Source organism: Rhinatrema bivittatum, unplaced genomic scaffold (assembly GCF_901001135.1).
Source record: "Rhinatrema bivittatum unplaced genomic scaffold, aRhiBiv1.1, whole genome shotgun sequence".
NCBI lineage: Eukaryota > Metazoa > Chordata > Amphibia > Gymnophiona > Rhinatrematidae > Rhinatrema > Rhinatrema bivittatum.
Window position 1 is genome coordinate 6,630 of NW_021821160.1, and position 20,499 is coordinate 27,128.

The 20,499-nt window shown below is 49.1% G+C and overlaps 1 protein-coding gene across 1 annotated transcript; it reads right to left on the reverse strand.

The window, feature by feature from the left end:
* Positions 1-1,157: 1,157 nt before the first annotated feature.
* LOC115082495 (SLAM family member 8-like) lies at positions 1,158-18,644 on the reverse strand. Its single transcript, XM_029586724.1, has 5 exons — positions 18,507-18,644; positions 6,801-7,127; positions 4,244-4,549; positions 3,567-3,680; positions 1,158-2,159 (listed from the first exon to the last, which is right to left on the reverse strand). Exons 1-5 carry the CDS (start codon positions 18,547-18,549, stop codon positions 2,101-2,103), a joined length of 849 nt encoding a protein of 282 aa, XP_029442584.1. The 5' UTR covers positions 18,550-18,644; the 3' UTR covers positions 1,158-2,100.
* Positions 18,645-20,499: the final 1,855 nt, after the last annotated feature.

Below are 20,499 nucleotides of genomic sequence, written 5' to 3' on the forward strand. Positions count from 1 at the left end.
ATCCTGACCCAGAAGTCAAACCCAAGTCCTCGGCGAGGCCGAACGCAGCTTGGACACCAAGCCGCAGAGCCGGCCGGGAGATCCTCGCCACGGCCTCTTCCTCTCACGCACTGAGATCCAGAAAGGATGAACACTGCCCTGCCAGGCACAGTCAGGAAGGCAGGAGAAGCGGCCAGATGCACAGCATGGAATGGGGTTCCCTGCCCCAAAGAGCTTACACTCTGATCAACTGACAAAATACTGAAGTCTGGTAAAAGAAGGGCCTGCTGATGGCACTGCTATGTGCATTCAGACTGGGGGAGGCCTATCCTAGCTCAGCTCCTCTACTGCGCCGGCCGAGAGGAAATCATTGACAGGTAACGACAGAACAGGCTGTGTTTTAAAGAATGTGGCATCCATTAAAGAAATTCAAAGCAACCCTGGGAATATTGTGCTACACTAAGAGGAAGACCAAAATACATCTTGTCAGTGCTCCATCATCTCTGGTTACTGCTTCCTGTCTCTCATACAGTACATGGCTCGGTCCCTGCTCCATCATCTGGTTACTGCTTCATGCCTATCATTATACAGTAAATGGTTCTGTCCTTACTTCATCATCTCTGGTTACTGCTTCCTGTCTCTCATACAATACATGGTTCTGTCCCTGCTCTACCATCTCTGATTACATCTTCCTATTTCATGTTATACTGCACATGGCTTGGTCCCTGCTCCATCATCTGGTTACTGCTTCCTGTCTATCATTATAAAGAACACAGCTTTGTCCCTGGCTCCATCATCTCTGGTTACTGCTTCATGCCTATCATTATACAGTAAATGGTTCTGTCCTTACTCCATCACCTCTGGTTACTGCTTCCTGTCTCTCATATAGTACACGATTCTGTCCCTGCTCTACCATCTCTGATTACATCTTCCTGTCTCATGTTATACTGCACATGGCTCTGTCCCTGCTCCATCATCTGGTTACTGCTTCCTGTCTATCATTATAAAGAACACAGCTTTGTCCCTGGCTCCATCATCTCTGGTTACTGCTTCATGCCTATCATTATACAGTAAATGGTTCTGTCCTTACTCCATCATCTCTGGTTACTGCTTCCTGTCTCTCATACAGTACACGATTCTGTCCCTGCTCTACCATCTCTGATTACATCTTTCCTGTCTCATGTTATACTGCACATGGCTCTGTCCCTGCTCCATCATCTGGTTACTGCTTCCTGTCTATCATTATAAAGAACACAGCTTTGTCCCTGGCTCCATCATCTCTGGTTACTGCTTCATGCCTATCATTATACAGTAAATGGTTCTGTCCTTACTCCATCACCTCTGGTTACTGCTTCCTGTCTCTCATACAGTACATGGCTCTGTCCCTGCTCTACCATCTCTGGTTACTGCTTCATGCCTATCATTATACAGTAAATGGTTCTGTCCTTACTCCATCACCTCTGGTTACTGCTTCCTGTCTCTCATACAGTACACGATTCTGTCCCTGCTCTACCATCTCTGATTACATCTTCCTGTCTCATGTTATACTGCACATGGCTCTGTCCCTGCTCCATCATCTGGTTACTGCTGCCTGTCATTATACAGAACACAGCTTTGTCCCTGGCTCCATCCTCTCTGGTTACTGCTTCATGCCTATCATTATACAGTAAATGGTTCTGTCCTTACTCCATCACCTCTGGTTACTGATTCCTGTCTCTCATACAGTACATGGCTCTGTCCCTGCTCTACCATCTCTGATTACATCTTCCTGTATCATGTTATACTGCACATGGCTCTGTCCCTGCTCCATCATCTAGTTACTGCTTCATGCCTATCATTATACAGTAAATGGTTCTGTCCTTACTCCATCACCTCTGGTTACTGCTTCCTGTCTCTCATACAGTACATGATTCTGTCCCTGCTCTACCATCTCTGATTACATCTTCCTGTCTCATGTTATACTGCACATGGCTCTGTCTGGTTACTGCTTCCTGTTTTATCATTATAAAGAACACAGCTCTGTCCCTGCTCCATCATCTCTGGATACTGCTTCCAGTCGCTTATTCAGTGCACAGCGCTGTCTCTGCTCCATCATCTCTGGTTACTATTTCCAGTGGCTTTCTATACAGGTTGCATTTCCACATTTGCTCTGTCTTCTGAGGCTTTAAGGGTTTTTTTGCCTGTTGGAAAAAAATAAAGACTAATTATTACTATGATATGATGTGTTGAGGTTCAGAAAGAAACCTGATTAATTTTGAGGGTCCTATCACTTGTGCTATGAATGTGTACTGCAACACTAACTGGTATCCTGGAAGGTGACTTTTCTCCAAATGTCATCTGGAGCTACTTCAGATAAAGCCACTAAGGGGGGTCAAACTTCAGAAGCTGTACTTGGGCTCGACCATCAGCCTTTGGGAAGTCTCTTACAAGGATCCGAAGGACCTCGAGCTCGTACCTTCTCAGTTCGACGACTCAGGGCCTCACGTCCCCTTAATGCCTAAGTCGGGGAGTTTATATTCTTTTTTCGTTTTTGATAAAATACGCTCTTCCATACCTGGATACTAGAGCTCAGTATGGATGGGAAAGGGAGCAGCCTACTGATTATAGAGTAATGGGCTGGAAACCAGGGTTCAGGTTCCACTTCTCTCTCTTCCATGCCTTATGACCTTGGGATAGTTACTCCGGCTCCTGTTGTCTCAGGTACCTACTTACAGGCCGATTCAGTAAAAATCGCGGGAGAGCGGGCTGCTCTCCTGTGCGCGCGATTCAGTATTTAAATGAGGGCCCGCGGTAAAAAGAGGCGCTAGGGACACTAGCGCGTCCCCAGCGCCTCTTTTTTGACAGGAGCAGCGGCTGTCAGCGAGTTTGACAGCCGACGCTCAATTTTACCGGCGTCAGTTCTCAAACCACGGGTTCGGAAACCGGACGCCGGCAAGATTGAGCGTCCGTCTTCCGACCCACGGGCCGCGGGAAGATTTTAATTTTTTTATTATTTTAAATTATTTTTAACTTTTGGGACCTCCGACTTAATATCGCCATGATATTAAGTCGGAGGGTGCACAGAAAAGCCTCGATCTTCACCGACAACTTCAGCGCGCAATCTCACATTTCGGAAACGAGTCGGCGCTTAAAATCACTAAGAGTGCGGCCACCTCCGGGGGTAGAATCAAATCGTCCCTTTTCGTGCCTCGGTGTATTCAGCAACAGTGGCCTAGTGGTAGGAGCCAAGGGGCTGAGAATCAGGGAAACCAGTATTCAAATCCCGCTTCCCCCACCAAGGCAGCTTGGGCAAGTGACGTTATCTTCCATTGCCTCAGGGGCTCGCTGAGATTGCACATGGTTTGGGGTAGAGACTTATTGTACCTGACTGCTTATTGGACAGCACTGGCTAGGTCTAGTAGTAGGATAGATGATATTACAATGCATCCATCATGCAGCCCTCCCCTAATACCGCCCTGCTGTACTGCCCTGCGAGAGGGTCAGCAGTGGAAGGACAGAGCCCTCCAGTCGCAGGATATCCCTCCGGCAGCGCAGCCCATCCCCCTGGTGTGCTACATTAGGGTCTATGCTTTTCTAACCAGTCTCACCTGAACACCTTGTGCAGAGAATGATCCCCAGGACAGCAACCGCGAACAGTAGGATCAGAAGGGGCAGGAGGATGAGCAGAAGGTACTTAGAGTTGTGTGAGGTGACCTCGGCGTCTGTCGGACAAAGAAGAGAGTGTTTTATACAGCGCTGCTTAGTATCCTAGCACTTTACGATGATCGGTGAACCACGGCTGTTCCTCCCTCAAGAGAGATGGCTGATCGAGGCCGTGAGGCCCAGGTGCACACAGATGTGACAGGCGCACACCTTAAAGAGAGCAGCACTGTCGCTCCGTAAAACCAGCCCTCCTTGTTCCATGTAACTTCTCGTTCCTTTTCTAAAGTTATATTACCCCAGTTCCACGTAAACCGATGTGATATGCTTTACGAATGTCGGTATAGAAGAAGTTTTTAAATAAATAAATAGCACTCTCTTTGTCACAGATGTCGTGGAACCTGTCTAGCATTTTCTCTGACTTCCTAGCATTTCTGTAAATCCGGAGCGGGAGCACCGTATTAAGCCCACACAAATACAATACGCCAAGAGTAAACCAGGCTTTGCTAGGCTAATGAAGGCTTCCGGATGGGAGCTTCTGAGACCACCACCGTTTCCCTCTGTGGCCCCTTCACAGCCTGCGCCAACCTAAGCAGCGCTTGGGCCGAAAGAGGGACCGAGATACCTGCTCTGCCTTCGCAGCTGTCCCAGGGGACGACCGCCGTCGATTCTTGGCTCACGGGATTGGCCGCCGTGCAGCAGTAGGACGCGCGATTGTCCGAGGGCTCCAGGCGAACCTTCAGCACCTTCCCCTCATCCAGGAAGGTGTGCGTGCCATTGCCTAGCGTGCCGCCTCCCCTCTGCCAGCTGTACAACACGCCAGAGCCCCTCTCCGCAGCACAGGTCAGGAAGACCTCACAGCCGGATCCAGCAGAGTGAGGCGGGTCGCTTCCTGGGGCAAACACTCTGATCGTCGGCTTGGACACGGCCTCTGAAGGAGAGGAATACAGGGGCAGAGAGACTTAGACCGTGTCCTAAAGTGCAGCAATAGGTTATAGGTTACTATGAGGTCCATATTCAAAAGCCATGTTATCCATCTTAATGGCTTACTTGGCTATATTCAGCCTTTATCCAGATACATTCTAGCCGGCTAGTAAGTTAGGGGGCTAGAATTTAGCCGGATAAGTTAGGGGCGGTCCAGGGGCACAACCTGAAGGAGTTGAGTTAGCCGGCTAAGTTAACCATCTAACTCCAATATTCAGAGTTGGCCAGATGACTTAGCTGGCCGAGCTCTTTATTTCTATGCCATAGCCTTTATTTCTATGCAATAGCTCTTAGGTGGCTCAAAAAAGAACAAACACAATACAATAGTTAAAACATAAAACAAACAGCAATAAAAATAGTTAAACAGCATCAATAAATAAAATGAGGTCAAAATAAGATAAAATTGCATTAAAAAAATGCTATTCTAGAGATTTCTCAAGCGAAACCTGTCCTTGTGGCAGAAGGATCGCTCGACTCTTCTTCCAGGTCATTGCAGCCTCATGGAAGGCCTCCCGGGGGAAGTTTCCAAACTCGTCGCACTGGGACAAAGACCCTCCTGCACAACCTTTACCTGCAAACCCTGCCCCGTCTTCCTCTGCCACGCAACCTGCCATGGTCTCTTGCACCTGCGGATAGCGTCTGGCTGGGAACATACGCGCTGAGCTTTCAACGTGCCATTTCTGCACGCACTCCTCCTCCCTGGGCCTGAACGCCTTCCATCAGTGCGGCTAGAAGTCTGCGCATTGTGGAAGAATTTTTAGCCACGTGGCAGGAGGAAAGTTCTCAGATAGCCAATCATTGGTGGTAACATAAAATTTGCCCTCTCTGTGACCACTCAACTCTTTTACACATTGCTACAATTCAATGGCAAATCTATCCAGTCCTGCTGTGTTAATAGGGCAGAGGCTGTGGGAGGGAGAACAGGCAGCAGGAAGAACTCTTCTATTGGTCAGAGGCTGTGGGAGCACAGGCAGCAGAGAGCTCTTCTATTGGTCAGAGGCTGTGGGAGGGAGCACAGGTAGCGGGGAGAACTCTTCTATTGGTCAGAGGCTGTGGGAGGGAGCACAGGCAGCAGAGAGCTCTTCTATTGGACAGAGGCTATGGAAGGGAGCACAGGTAGCGGAGAGAGCTCTTCTATTGGTTAGCAGAAGTCTCCAAATCTACATATCTGGGAACTTTTGAGTTGTGTCCCTCTGAGATTGCTGTTGATTAGAGGGTGGGAGAGGGGGGTGGAATGGAATAATATGTATTAGCATTCTCTCTTCCACTGCCCCCTCACCCGACTAATCCACACTTTATTTTCTCCCACCCATCACCTGTCCCCCCTCCCGAGATGACCCAGCATACTCCCCCTTCATCTCTTCCTCACCCTGGCACTTTCTTTGCCCCCTCCCCCTATAAGTCACAGCTCCATGACTTCAGCATCCTCACTCTACCCTTAGCTGAGGGAGTCCCAAGACCTGGAATCACAGCAGCAGACTGAGTTGTGTGTGTTGCAGCCCCTCTCCAGTTTCTCCCCACATGCTGCTTGCAGTGACTGCTCCAGGCTGCCTGAGGAAGGGGAGTGACTGAGCTGTATAGAACCAGGCCCTAAGGTTTCTAGTGTTTCCCCTGAGACCCTGAAACTGATGCAAATTCCTGAGACTCAGGGTGAAATCCTGAGAGTTCCCAGGTGTGCAAATCTAGTCCTGGAGGGTCACAATCCATTCTGATTTTCAGGATTTCCACAGTGAATATGCATAAGATATATTTATATGCACTGCCTCTATGATGTGGTTTGTGGCCCTCCAGAATCGGATTCAGGGGTTCCTATTTGGCCAGAAACTGTGGAAGGGAGTATGGGCAGTTAAGACGGCACTTTTATTGATGTGGAAGGGATCACAGTGGGGACAGCTCCTCTGCTGGTGACTGTGCTCCTGCTTTTGCTAATATTAGCTACTAAGTTAAATGTTATTTTTTTATATTCCACTTTCTGGCAATTCATGAAAACATTGTTTGCTCGCGTGAGCTCTAGGTTTGGTTAAGTGAAGTTCTCTTATTCCTGGTATCTCTTGAGGAACCTACATTTTCAGCCCTAACCCAATCATCTTCACTTTGCAGAGTTCATTCTTGGTTACTTGCACATCGCCCCTCTTTTATGTTGAGGGGAAACAGGACTGAGAAAAAGATAAAACATCTTAGCCTTAGCTCGTACCTACCATAGACAGTGAGTTGGAGCGTGCGCGTCAATAACTGTCCCTCCGTGCCCACCAGCAGTGCTTTGAAGGTTCCGCTGTCTCCCAGTTCCAATTGACTGATTTCCAAAGAAAAGTTGCCGAGGAGCCAGATTCTCTGAAAGAAGTGGGAGCGGTACATGGTCTCCACCGAGCCCTTAAAAAACGTGGCTACGATCTCCTCCTTGGACGTCAAGTATTTCCAGATGACTTCCCTGACCTCAAAGTCCGGGGGGAGATCAGCTGCCAGAGACACTGCTTCTCCCACCACTCCTCTTACTAGGATGGAGGCCTCGGCTGCTGCAGGCCAGGCTAGAATATTGGAAATTAGTATCGTATCATTAATACACACTCTCCTAAATGTTTCATGAAAAAGTCATAGTACAGTAAAAAAAAAACAAGACCCATAGACATTTACATAATAAAAAGAACATAGGGCGGGTAACTTCAGGAGGCTTAAAAGTCTTTGGACCCGCAAACTTTAGCCCGAATTATCAAAGCAGACTTATGTGAGTAAAGTCCACTTTGGAAATTTCCAGATACCGCCGGCAGGCACACAAGACATACGCGCAGGAAACTGCACCTTGCTCCCGAGCGGGCATAACTTCCCATGTGACTGCACGTAATGGGGTATAAATGCATTCCCCGCTCCGACCACCGCTCCCCCCATCAGAACGCCTTTTCCTAGGCCGGGGAAAAGCTCCTGGAGAATTGTGTTCCATGCCTTTCTTTCCCCCCACCCCCCATTGTAATTTTCAAAAGCAGATTTACAGGCATAAACCGGGGTGCAATGCACGTAAGCCCTTTTGTAAATGACCCCCGACGACTTTAATGCCAAACCCAGCTGGTTTTCGGTGGCACCTTTTCTCTTCTTATCTGCATTTGCTGAGCTCTCTGGGACACAGCAAGCAAAGCCTTTTGCTGTCCACGGCGACGGGAGTGTTAAGAGCCCTCAGAACCAGGCCGGTCCTCCCCCCGCCGGACCCCCCGAGTGACCGCTGGTTTCCCCTGGCTAGGTGCACCCCCTGCCTTTCAGAGTTCTAATTCTGCCACCCACCAATTTACCCTTACCCCCTGCCATTTGCCCTGGCTCCCGAGGAGGAAAGAATACACTTTATATGTCAATAAATGTATAATTTGCTTTATCTACGCCGCAGTATCCCCTGCCAGGGGTCATTCACTGGGCACCGGCCGAGCTCTTGTACCCGACGAGCTCCAGGAAGAAGGCGTTTGGCACAATGAAAGCGTCACAAAGACATTGAGCTCGTGCCCTACATACCCTGTCTGGCCTGGCGACTTATATACTGATACGCCTGTCCTGGGGAGGGGGGTGGTCAGTTTCTGAAAGGCTAAGATTTCTTTAAGGAATGGTCAGTCAGGAGAAAGAGCGACCACATCCTCCCTGTGGCAGCACTGTCGTGGCGGCAGCTGGTCTGAATTGTATGTATGGAGTCCAGATTTCCATTAGGCTAAAAATACACAGATGAGTAATTGCATTTACAATTTGAGTGGAGAGGTAACCCCCCCCCCCCCCTCAATGTCTAGCAAGGTCATAGGCCACTGTTGCACTCATGCTCCCGGGTTATCCCCACACAGGTGAAAGGGACAGTATTTCAGACCCCTTATTATTAATTTTTTTTTTCTGGAGCTCCTTTGCAAACAAATCCAACAGAAAGGACAAACCCTCCCTCCCCTCCGAAACTGTTCAACATTAACATCTTTTACTGGTGAGCTTGATTGCAGGGAGCAAAACTCACAGAGGTCACAACATGGTTCAGTGCACTTTTGGTACAGAAAAAAGAATATAAACTCCTTTTTGTCCTCGCAAGTCGCAGCCAACAGCAATTTTGCACCATCCCTGTGAGGGGGTACTCTGGGCGTAGGGCAGACCTCCCTGGGCACGTCTTCTGACCCCTGCCCTTCTGGAGGCAGCTGTAGTGACATCCAGCAGGTCAGAACAGGATCCTGCCCCCACCCTCCCACAAGGAACAAGCCACTCTAGAACCAACTCCTTTTCAGTCCCGGAATAATTGGTCAATCTTCAGAATAGCTCGGGAATCCATAACCAGACGTCCCTGGTCCCGGAGGCCTGGGAAGCAGGACAAGCAGTCCCTCTCCCTTTAGAGAGCCCATCCTGCAGCCCCTCGCTCTTACCCAGAGAGACCCCCGAAGGCGCGGGAGGTTTCTTAAAACACTGACACCTGCTACTGGGCAGAGCCAAACACCTTCTAGCTCTCCTACTTTACTCTTGACCTCTGCCACTGATGCCTTCAATAAGGGACAGGTTAGGATACACATTTCTAGATTTTTCCGTGCTGAGCAGGTGGGTCAGTGTCACAGGTCCGTTTCAGAGACCAAATATTTAGCATCGCTCCCTTTCTAGCGCGCAGGTTCTCCCGGCCTTCCCGGGAGAAGTCAATCTTTCAATCCGCTCTCCGGGACAAACTTCCTCCCGCCGGTGGCTTTGACTTGGAGCTTCAGGATCGCGGGTTACAGTTCAGTGGTAAAATCATGGATCACATCTTACTCCATCTTCAGATCTGCCACTCCGATAAAGCTCTGGGATTTTAGAGCGCGCGCCTTCTCCTCAGCTTACCCAGGACAAGGATCCTCTGACTCGTTCACTACAGAACGCTTTCAGCAGGTCCTACTGCGCGAATCCTCTCTGCAGTGCCGTAAGACAGGGTCTGGCGTTGTCCTTAGAGCGTGCGCGTTGTGTGAGTTCCCTGTTACTCGCTATCCCAAGTCCTTGCTGATTACACAATCTTACAGGTAGGGCTCCATGGGCTTCCCGGGAGCTCTGGCCTTCACTAGGAGATTGGCTTCCCATGCCTCGGCCATCTCTTCTGGAAGTCTCTGTATGTCTCAGCTCCAGGGCAGCAGTGGCTCCGTCACGCTGCTTCGCACCCAAACTCCTGCTTCAGCCTCACCGAACTGTTCAGCTCCCTCTCTAGAGCATGCTCACGACATCGGTGCAGGACACAACCACTGGGGCTCTAAACCGGGATCGTTCTCTTCTGGGGCGTACCCTCGTGTCCCAGGTGCTCCATGTTGTTCAATGGCAGGCCGAGATATCAAAGGAAACTCAGTAACCCCACCATCACAGCCGGGTTTGAGGCAACCCACAGGGAAACAAAAGGGAGGAATGTAAGAAATATGCGTTTTCTCCAGGGCAGCAAGGAAGGGTGAGACAAAGCAGAAAACATAAAGAGGGAAGGAACATGGGGGAGGAGAGCCCAGCACCATCAGAGACTTCTTGTGTCTCATTAATCTTCACCCCTTAAGCCTCACAACATCCGTCAAGTACCCTGTTGGGTACTTGTGCCCCAGATTGGCCACGGCTGGGAGACAGGATGCTGGGCTCAATGGACCATGGTCTGACCCAGCAGGGCGCTTCTTATGTTCACTATGGGGCATATAATCTGTAGTGGGCCCAGCTGTTGACCACTTGTGCATTGCTGGGATGAAGGGATACCATGGATTCTTGCATTGCTCATTATGGGTGGGCACGTTTTTCCTTCCATTTCGTTTCAGTGGTGGGATGGTGGTCGTTTCGTTACATTTCGTGTTTTCTGTTTGTTCTGGCTTGGTTTTAGTGGATGTGACTTTACAACAATGCACACTAAAATCAACATCTGTGCCACCTAAATTTATAAAAATCCCCCACCCCTCAGGGCTTTATTCCACCCCTTCCTCCCCCAACTATTCCCCAACTTACCCGCAGAGTTCAGTTCCAAAATGGTGCAGGAGTGATCCCCAGTGCTAAATTTCAAAATGGCGCCAGCTGGATCACCCTTGCCCCTCTCTGGATCCCAGACTATACAGGTAAACTGGGATAGGGGAGGAGCACAGCACAAAAAAAAAATCACATTTTGGTTAGTTTTTCTTTCATAGCTACATTGAAACAAGATGAAATAGGAACGCTCACTGTTTCAAATGAAAGGACGTCCATCCCTAGTGCTCATATTGGTTTCTACGAGACACTGTTAACGTTTTCTAGCCCAGAGATTTCCCGGCTTTAAGGCAGTCCTGTCTTGGGGTGAAGGCCCCTATTTAAGTTTTCCATTTTCTTGCGATTGAGTTTTGCTTGCCAGCAGTACTTGGGGGCTTGATAACGGTGACGCGCTTGATTACATGCGAGCATGTCCCACTCCTAAAGGACGAGGTTTAGGAAGTTAGTGGATGTCTCTCTCCTGAGCTCAGGCTTTGTGTGGCGGCATCAACACGATGGCACGAACGCAAGAGGACTTCAAAGGGGAGCTGCCAGGCTTTAATTCGAGGGTAACACTCTCAACAGGGCACATAACGGCAACGCTGCCCGCGTACCCCTTACACGCTGCAAAACGCTGGCGTCAAGTCCGTGTCTCAGAGGCAGGCCCACGGCGCGTGGACCTTTCTGGAGATTGAGCGCATCCGTGGAGCTTCCGGGCACGTTTCCGAAACCCCTCTTCTCTATGTGGCTTTCGTGTCCAGCCACGCTTTCAGGAGGCTGGAAATCCACCTACCCAGACATGGTTGAGCTAAAGGGGTTGACTGAAAATTTACACTTATGTGGGTGTTGATGGAAGACGACAACAACACAGCAGGACACTCAAGTTAAGAATGTTTGACTTTAAAAAAAAAAAAAAAAATCAAACCATCTCCTGATACGGTCAAAGCGGATGTGGAGTCTTGTTGTAGCTTGGTGAGGTTTTCGCTGGTAGTCACGAAGCCTGGTTTCACTTCCCTTACAAAATCTTCTTCCGTTTGTTGTTCCCTGAGCTGCAGAGAGGTGGGGGGGCAGGCATCCTGAGCAAGGAGCCCCGAGAAAGGCCAACGCAACGATTTCGGTGCCTGGAGGCTGACGTTAGAAAAACTGGGCGAGGGCAACGGCGTTCCGCTGGGTCCTGCGGGTCAATCAGGCCAGTCCCCTTCTCTCACAACATCCAGAACAGTGATGCAGAAGACGTTGGCACGCACAGGATTCGGATTTCAAGAAATTTTCAAGATTTAGGGACCCGAGATTTCTGCTAAAAAATTCTTCTAGATTTAGGGGCCTAACTTAGGGGCCTAAACTTGGGCTTTCAGTTACTTTCCCAAGATTTAGGCAGCTAAGGTCTAGATTCACTAAGTTGCGATTTTTCATTTCGGGAGGGGCCCAGTATTGCCGGGGGAGGGGGGGGGGGCGGTCCCATGATATTGTGCCCTTCCCCAATACGATATTGCGGCGCTGTTTTATTTTATGAAGAATTTGCTGTGCATTAGCTGCTTTGCATGCATTATGCGATTTTCTGCATGCAAAGCAGCTAATTATAATAGGGGCGGCTGGTATGCAAACACAATGCGTGATACTGAGCGATACACGCTATTTAACGTGCTATAGTAGCCTTATTGCAGCTTGACAATCTCCCTATAAGTTAGAACATAAGAACATAAGAAATTGCCATGCTGGGTCAGACCAAAGGTCCATCAAGCCCAGCATCCTGTTTCCAACAGAGGCCAAACCAGGCCACAAGAACCTGGCAATTACCCAAACACTAAGAAGATCCCATGCTACTGATGCAATTAATGGCAGTGGCTATTCCCTAAATAAACTTGATTAATAGCAGGTAATGGACTTCTCCTCCAAGAACTTATCTAAACCTTTTTTGAACCCAGCTACACTAACTGCACTAACCACATCCTCTGGCAACAAATTCCAGAGCTTTATTGTGCGTTGAGTGAAAAAGAACTTTCTCCGATTAGTCTTAAATGTGCTACTTGCTAACTTCATGAAGTGCCCCCTAGTCCTTCTATTATCCGAAAGAGTAAATAACCGAGTCACATCTACTCGTTCTAGACCTCTCATGATCTTAAAGACCTCTATCATATCCCCCCTCAGCCGTCTCTTCTCCAAGCTGAACAGCCCTAACCTCTTCAGCCTTTCCTCATAGGTGCCTCGTGCCTAAGTTCTTTCCCCCGCTCTACCTGTGCTCCTGTAACTCCGCCACCATTCAGGGGCCCAAGGAAATCAGCTTAATTTAAGCGCTCGGCCCTCGTCAGCTTTCAAAGGAGTCGATTTAGGCCCTAAATGTCTGGCACCTAAAATCTTTAAGCCCATCACTTCTTTCCTGTGCATGTTAGAAGGTTTGAGGTCATTGTTCACTAAGGTCATTGCCTTAGTGAGCCTGGGGTTATTAAAGTCGGAATCCATACCTGAAACGTAATTAAATCAAATGTCTCTCACGCGTATTCCTTGTGGGGGTCCTGAAAACCAGACTTGCCAAGTGCACCCTGAGAACTGGGTTTAGCCCCACTCTCCAAGGGTCACGTTCAAGAGAAGTTGGTAAACCTGGGCTACCCCGCACCCCCCCCCCCCCCCCCCCCCCGCAGCCAGTTGGGATTTCAGGATGTCCCCAATGCATACGCCTGAAACAAATGTACATGCATTGGAAGGGCATTTCTCTCACTCATATTCACATCCTGAACACCCGGAGGCAGGGGGGGGTCACAGGACAGGTTTTGGGGAACTCTATGGTAAAAATGTCTATGGTAAAAAAAACTCTATGGTAAAAAAACTCTATGGTAAAAATGTCTATGGTAAAAAAACTCTATGGTAAAAATGTCACTTAAACTGATCAAACAGAGCCCCAAACCACTATAAATATTTACATTAAAGGCTTAAACTGTTTCTTCAGTTACTAGATCAATGCAAGACAATTTATAGTGATCATTAAATTTAACAAAAATAACCAAGATTACAATAAATTAAAAAAAACCAGAAAAACAACATCAATTTATCCAATTTTGCTCTGTGATGATGAGCAAAAAAAAACATTGCGATCCAACTTTTTAGGTTGCAATCAACAGAATCTGAAGCTGGGAACACACACACACACGCACGCACACACGCACACACACACACACACACACACGCACACACACAGCTCTGCCTGCTCCTCCCCACTCCAAGACCCCTGGGCACACAAGATGGCCAGTAAAAAGAATGACCCAACAATAACGAGGAGGACAGTGGCCAGGAAGGGATGGAAACAGCACAGACGAGAGCGACAAGCTTCCCGTCAGCATCCCAAGGACTCCCGTCACAACTGCAAATGAAGCTCATGGGGAATTTCGAATGATCAGAACTGCTGAGTAGAGGAGGTGGTGGGGGAATTATGGCTGGAAACTATTTTGCCAAAAATAGACATTTGTACGAACATTGTGTGTCATCCCAGAAGACAATATCAGCTGTACTGTAAATGCAAAATGAAGCATGCAAATGTGCTTCATCTATATTCAAAATTGGACACAGCCAGAATATGTCGATAATTGCATTTTTGAGTGTCGATAATTGCATTTTTCCTTTGTAAAACTGTCAGAGGGTTGAACCGGTGGCAAGCTTCTTCTGCAATAGGCTGCCACCTTGCCATGGTCATCCAAGAGAGGCTGATCCAGTCCTGGTTTTGCCCTGTTGCATGCTTGGAAGTGTAGTTCCTACTTTTCTTAGGGGAAATCAGAACTATAGCTCCAGGCATGGAACGAGGCAGAACCAGGACTGGATCAGCCTATTCAGGCTGACCCAGGTTAGATGGCAGCCCTAATTGTAATAAATTTGCTGCATATTTCAGTGTAATAAGCAGATATTTTACTAGTTACCCATAGTTACAGTAGTTGAATGGCATGGACCTCCAAATCATAAAAAGAGAACTGGAAGGGAACTGAAGATGTCATCTACCTCAGGAAGTTATCTACAATTATAGCCAGCGCTGGATGAGTCCTCAAAGTCATCTAGAATCATAGAGAGAGAGGACTGGAAGCGACCTTAAGAGTTCATCTAGAACCATAGATAGGGCTGGAAGAAACCTCAATAGGTCATCTAGAACCATCAATAGGGCTGGAAGAGACCTCCATGTGTCATCTAGAACCATAGATAGGGCTGGAAGAGACTTCAATAGGTCATCTAGAACCATAGATAGGGCTGGAAGGGATCTCAACAGGTCATCTAGAACCAAAGATAGGGTCGGAAGGGACCTTAATAGGTCATCTAGAACCATCGATAGGGCTGAAAGGGACGTCAGTAGGTCATCCCCAGGCAGGATCCGTCTGTACCTAACCCATCCCACTGTTCTTAAAACCTCCAGTGCCAGAGATTTCACCACCTCCTTGGGGAGTTTGTTCCAGCGCATGAACCCCTTTAGAAATGTCTTGCTAATGCCTCACCTCCTGTGATTTAAGTTAATCCCTTCTTAGCCCATCCTTATTGGAGAGGAAGGATAGATTCCCCTTTGTGTATTTGAAGGCAGCTACCAAGTCACTTCTCTCTCCCTGAGTTAAGGCTTCAAGCTAAATTCTGCTTATCTGGAAATGAACTGGAAGCTCTGGGTGAGAAAATCAAAATTGGGGATATAGAAAAAGTGTGCATTAAAGCAAACTGTGCACACAACTGAAATGCTCTGTCCTTGAAAGCTCCTGCCCCAATAAACGGGTTCGTCTGTAAGGTGCCACCTGCCTCCTGTCATTCTGGCTACACCAGACTAACATGGCTACCTCTCTGAAGATTTCCATTTGGATCGTGTAATTCTAGATGCAGAGCGAAGCTCTTGTTGAACGTGGCTATCTTATGCATCCCACACCCTCTGATTCTGTCAAGACCGCTGCATCACAAAGAACATTTTAATGTTAATTTTAGCATCTAAAGAACAGAAAACATTCATGTAAAAGTGCAATACTCTTAGATGTGCCACGTGAAGGCCGACACCCCTCATGTATTCCACCAAAAAACTGTTAGTGATAGCTCAAGCCAGACGAGCATGAGCTGCCAACGCTAATGTGCAGCCCTCCCTCCTCCCAAAGTGCAGCTCCTCCCCCTGCCACCATGCACTGCACCACTCCCGTACCATCCGCTTCCATGCATTGCACCACTAACCCTGCCACTCCCCCTCCATGCACTGCACCACTAACCCTGCCACCCCCTTCCATGCATTGCACCACTAACCCTGCCACTCCCCCTCCATGCACTGCACCACTAATCCTGCCACCCCCCTTCCATGCATTGCACCACTAACCCTGCCACTCCCCCTCCATGCACTGCACCACTAACCCTGCCAGTCCCCCTCCATGCACTGCACCACTAACCCTGCCACTCCCCCTCCATGGATTGCACTCTATCCCTGCCACCCCTCTCCACATACCGTATCACTCCCCTACCATCCCCTTCCATGCGCTTTATCACTTCCTCTGCCCACCCCCTCCATGCATTGCACCATTCCCCCTGCCACCTCCCTCCATGCACCACCAGGCACCACTAATCCTGCCACCCTCTCAATGTACTGAACCACTCCCCTTGCCACCCCATCCCTGCCACACACCCCATCCCCTGCGACTCCCTAGACGCACTACACTATTTCTCCGTCTATCCTCCTCCATGCAATGCACTGCTCCCCCTGCCACCCCCTCCATGTGATGCATGCCCTGCACCACTCCCCCTTCTGTCCCCCTGCCCGTGATGTACTGCCCCCCTGCACCACTCCCCCTGCCACCCCCTCCAAGCAGTATTGCCATATTCCCCTCCCCTCCACACGTGCATGAGCTGCCCACGCTGGTTTTCTCATTTCATTTAATTGTTTGCTTCCATTCATCCATCTGCATCGCTCCCTCTCCAGCTTTTTTCTCTCCTTCCCATCCAGCCTCCTTTCTTTGTTCTCTCCCTCCCTTCCCTCCCCTTTCCTCCTTCTGGCTTCTTCCCTCCCTTCTCTCTCTTTCCAGTCTCCTCCTACGCCCCCTTCCCCATACTCTTCTCAATGGCACTTCCTCTGCTCTCTGCCCTGGGCTACAGAGGCAACCGTGGCTTCAACCCCTTCTTCTTAGCGAGCTGACAAGAGGGGGCAGTAGTGGCAGCTCCATCCCTTGCTCGCACAGTCGTTAACGGCGCTTGCTTCTAGCGAGTGGAGAGCTGGAGGCTAATCCATAACCGCATCATATTCCTTCTGCCAGGACTACAGCAGCCCACTAGAGCAGGACATTATCCTGAGGAACCAGCCAGGCTGCAGCCCATTCCTGGACCAGACCTGATATCAAATCTAATAACTAATAGTAATAACTGCAGGCCCTGGCTTCTCCACTCCCAGCCCCAAGCATTCTTGGGAATTGTGGTCCTATGTTTTCAGCTGACAAAAAATAAAAACTACAGGAACGCAAATTCCAAGAGGCGTTCAATTAAAAAACCAGGATTGCTTCAAAATGTTCCTGATGGTTTGGAGTCAGACAGGAACCTGTAACCTCTCCCTTTACTATTTAATCACTATCAGAATAACCAGATTTTTTTTTTGTTTTGTAATCAAAGTTTTCATGGGAGAAGTATTTCACAAAATAAGAAATGGCACGGTTCTCCTGCCCCATGTTTTAACCACCTCCTACCCACCCAACCTTTCCCAAACGTTAAAATGTGCCCCGCGCGTTCTGGAAACTCCTGAAATTTGGCAGCTGTCTCTTCATGAGATGCATCAATCAGGCCCTGGACAGTCTGAGACGAGAGCACGTGGTGTGTATTTTCCACAGACCCGTCCGGCCTTTCCCGGGTTATGTGAAGCAACGCTGATGGTTTTCTAGGCGGCTACCAACCAACCTGCTCTAGAGTTGGTTAGGGGTTTTTTTTTTTGGGCTATGAACTAAGGAAACCCAGGGGGTTCAAATCCTGCTTCTCTCACTGATGCTCCCTATGACCGTGTGCAGGCCGTGCTGACTCCTGTTGCATCGGGCACCGACACGGACTGTAGGTTATTTGGGACGGGCGATTATGGGACCTGAATTTAAAAAAAAAAAAAAGCTCAAAACTGTCCCAAGGCTGACTTGAAAAGGAAGGCTAAACCCCCAAACTTCCCTTGCTTTTCTTATTTCTGTGTATAGCCCCGGGGGTGAATTGTAAGACAACTCCCCAAAAAAATGCTGGAAAATAAAAAGGTGATTTCCGAAGGTCTTGTGATCATGGCTACAAGCTGTCGTGTTTTGTATTTTTTTATTCCTCCTGCGTGGTCATAAGATAGCGACATGCCCGCTGGGTCAGATGGCAGGACATTAACTCGCCTGTGCTATGGAGGTTTCTCTGTTTCAGCCAAAAGGCCAAGCAATGAGCATCCCAGAGTTCATGGCATAGGCCTTGGCCTTGCCTCCTCACTAACCAGCAGTAAAGGGAGGGAGAGCGGCCAGCAGGAAGCCGGTACCCGCTTATTGGTTCATGGTGGAAGCGCAGGAGAGAAGCAGAGGACGTCCCCCGGGCTCCTGCTGGGTGACCCTGCCATGTATCCTGCGCGGGCAACGCACCAGGTCTGCAGGAGAGCCCACCCCTCTCCCTGTGCCTCAGGGGAGTCTCCACTCTAGCAGGAGGACCAAGCATCAGTCCAGCAGCCCTTCAAGCCTTGCCGCTCTCCCTCCCTCCCTCGAATTTTGGTTCCCAAGGAATGGGGCCAAGACAGAAAAGAAAAAAAACAAACAAACCCCAACAACAGGCGTCTAAGCTGCAGAGACCCGATTTTCAGACGGGCAATGGGGGAGCTGGGGCTTGTGGGATGGAGCTTTTCTGTTCCCAGCGGGAGATTCCTTCATCTCCACCCCTGGGTGTCTCGGATCCCGATTCCTTTCCTGGCACCAGAGTTTTACAAGTGGTGCCAATAAAAAAGGGGCGAAAACCTGTTCTACAATAATAACAGTAATAGCCCGGTCTCTCTCTCTTACCGAGGTAGTGCAGTGACATCAGTAGAGCCCAGGCCGCCTGCATCGCTGCCGTCCGACCGGGTGTGTGAGCAGGAAGAAAGTGAAACTCCTCGCCCGGCGCTTAAACGCTTTCTAATTCCTGTTTGAAATTCCCCGTGCTTTTTTTTTTTTTTTTTTTTTAAGCTTTCTGAAAGAGGCCCTGACTCATTTCTCGCATGAAAACCACGAGCCGGAGCGGGGGGGTGGACAGAAGTAACTTTCGGAGCGATTCCTCTAGCTCCTTAGGTTTTCCGAGAAAGCGACGGGGGCTGCGGGAAAGCCCCCAGGATTCCTGGGACTCCTCGCAGCAGAACGGGGGGCTTGGAGAGCTCTGCAGGGATGAGCCTGGCCCTGCTTTCTCTGTGGACTTCAGAAGCCACCCCCAGGAGCCACGAAGAGGATGAGGTGAAAACCGCGACAGTTTTGGCACCGACGTCAAGCCTGACCACATTCCTTTCTTAACAACAAAACTGTTTTGGGTTTTTTTTTCTGACAGTGACTGTCACTGTCAGAAAAAAAAAACCCAAAACAGTTTTGTTTTGTTGCATGAATTCGGTCGTCAGCGTTTGCTTGCATGTGGCTGCTCTCCCAGCGCAGAGCCGCTCAGTTTACTGCTCCCTCCCTGGCCTTTAGCTACTGCAGAGGGAAAGTGGCAGGCGGCGCCCAGGATGTGTTCCTTCTGCAGCTGCTGTCACTCTGCAACAGTCTGCTTTTTGGCACATTAAAGTGGATTGCATTCAGGCACTGTAGGTATTTCTCCATCCCCAGAGAGCTTTCAGTCTAAGGGCCAGATTCATTAAAGCTGTTCTCCCATTTTGTCTCTATGGAAAAAACCCTTAGGGATTCAGGTACTCAAGTTTGTACTTGAGGCAGTGGGAGATGACTTGCCCAAGGTCACAAGGAGCAGCGATGGGATTTGAGCCCTGGCTTCCTGCCTGCTGTTGTAAGCAGTAGGCTACCCTTCCATGGCCTCACTTTGCAACAATATTGTCCAAGTGATGGCATCAATTAGGGAAAAAGAACACATCCCGTGCTTTACCTGTCATTGTCTCTGTGCAGTAACTGAGGAATGACTTTTTAAAGGAGTCATTCCTGCACAAAAAAAAAAAAAAGGGACGATCTAGGGGCATTCTGGGGGCAGAGCACATAAGTTGCTATTTTAAGAGATTTGCATGACTACATTCGGCAACTTATTCCTGCAATTTTATACCTGCTAATTATCTTGCGCAATTGAATCAGACTTGCCTGTTGTCTGCTATTGGCTCAGTGGGTGAACTGGGGGGGGGGGGGGAGGGGAGGGGAGGAAAAGTTCAGGGTGAAGAACCAGGAAGGTCTCGATGACCTGGAGAAGGACTGGGTGAACTGGTGGAGGCGCCAGCAAACTGGCGATTCCAATTACGCGCGCGTGTTTTAAAATATACCGACTTCCGCATATAAATCCGGCTTTTCTGGAAGTTATATTTTTTTCCATGCATAAAATACGCAGGCGCATGTTTATAAAATAAGTGTTCACGTTAACCTTGTGACTTCTTATGTGGGCGGGAGAGTGTCATACCAGAGACCTTTTTTTTTTTTTTTTTTTAAAGCCTATCACTGAAAGCCAGCCCCGTTGATCACTCCCTATAGCAGCCGGGATTCTGCTGAAAGAAGCGGTGGCAGCTTTTACAGTTGCAGGGGACGTGTTCAGGACCAACACCTGAATGCAGAGTGCCGCGCTGACGTTCAAGCGCACCCAGAACCAGCCCGATCGGCACAGGCCCAGGCCGGCTCTGAAGCTGGCATTGCCGAGCAGCTAAATAAATGTACATGCAGGACTGCGAGTGTAAATGGCAGGCCATTGATGTGCACCCCCCTCTATGAATTCAGGTTGCACGTGTAACCCCCCTGCTGGGGTACATATAATGATGGGGACCGGGGGGGGGATTTCCTGTTGTTTAGGGGGTCACCCCTTCTTTCTTTTGTGTGGGTTCTTCAG

What these genes read in the sequence shown, in the direction of transcription:
- LOC115082495 (XM_029586724.1), bottom strand. Translation starts at nt 18,549, where the DNA reads ATGCAGGCGGCCTGGGCTCTACTGATGTCACTGCACTACCTCG. An exon ending in GATGTCACTGCACTACCTCG is followed by an intron (nt 7,128 to 18,506) that starts GTAAGAGAGAGA and finishes CCAATATTCTAG; the next exon opens with CCTGGCCTGCAGCAGCCGAG. An exon ending in CAGCTGCGAAGGCAGAGCAG is followed by an intron (nt 3,681 to 4,243) that starts GTATCTCGGTCC and finishes TTTGTCCGACAG; the next exon opens with ACGCCGAGGTCACCTCACAC.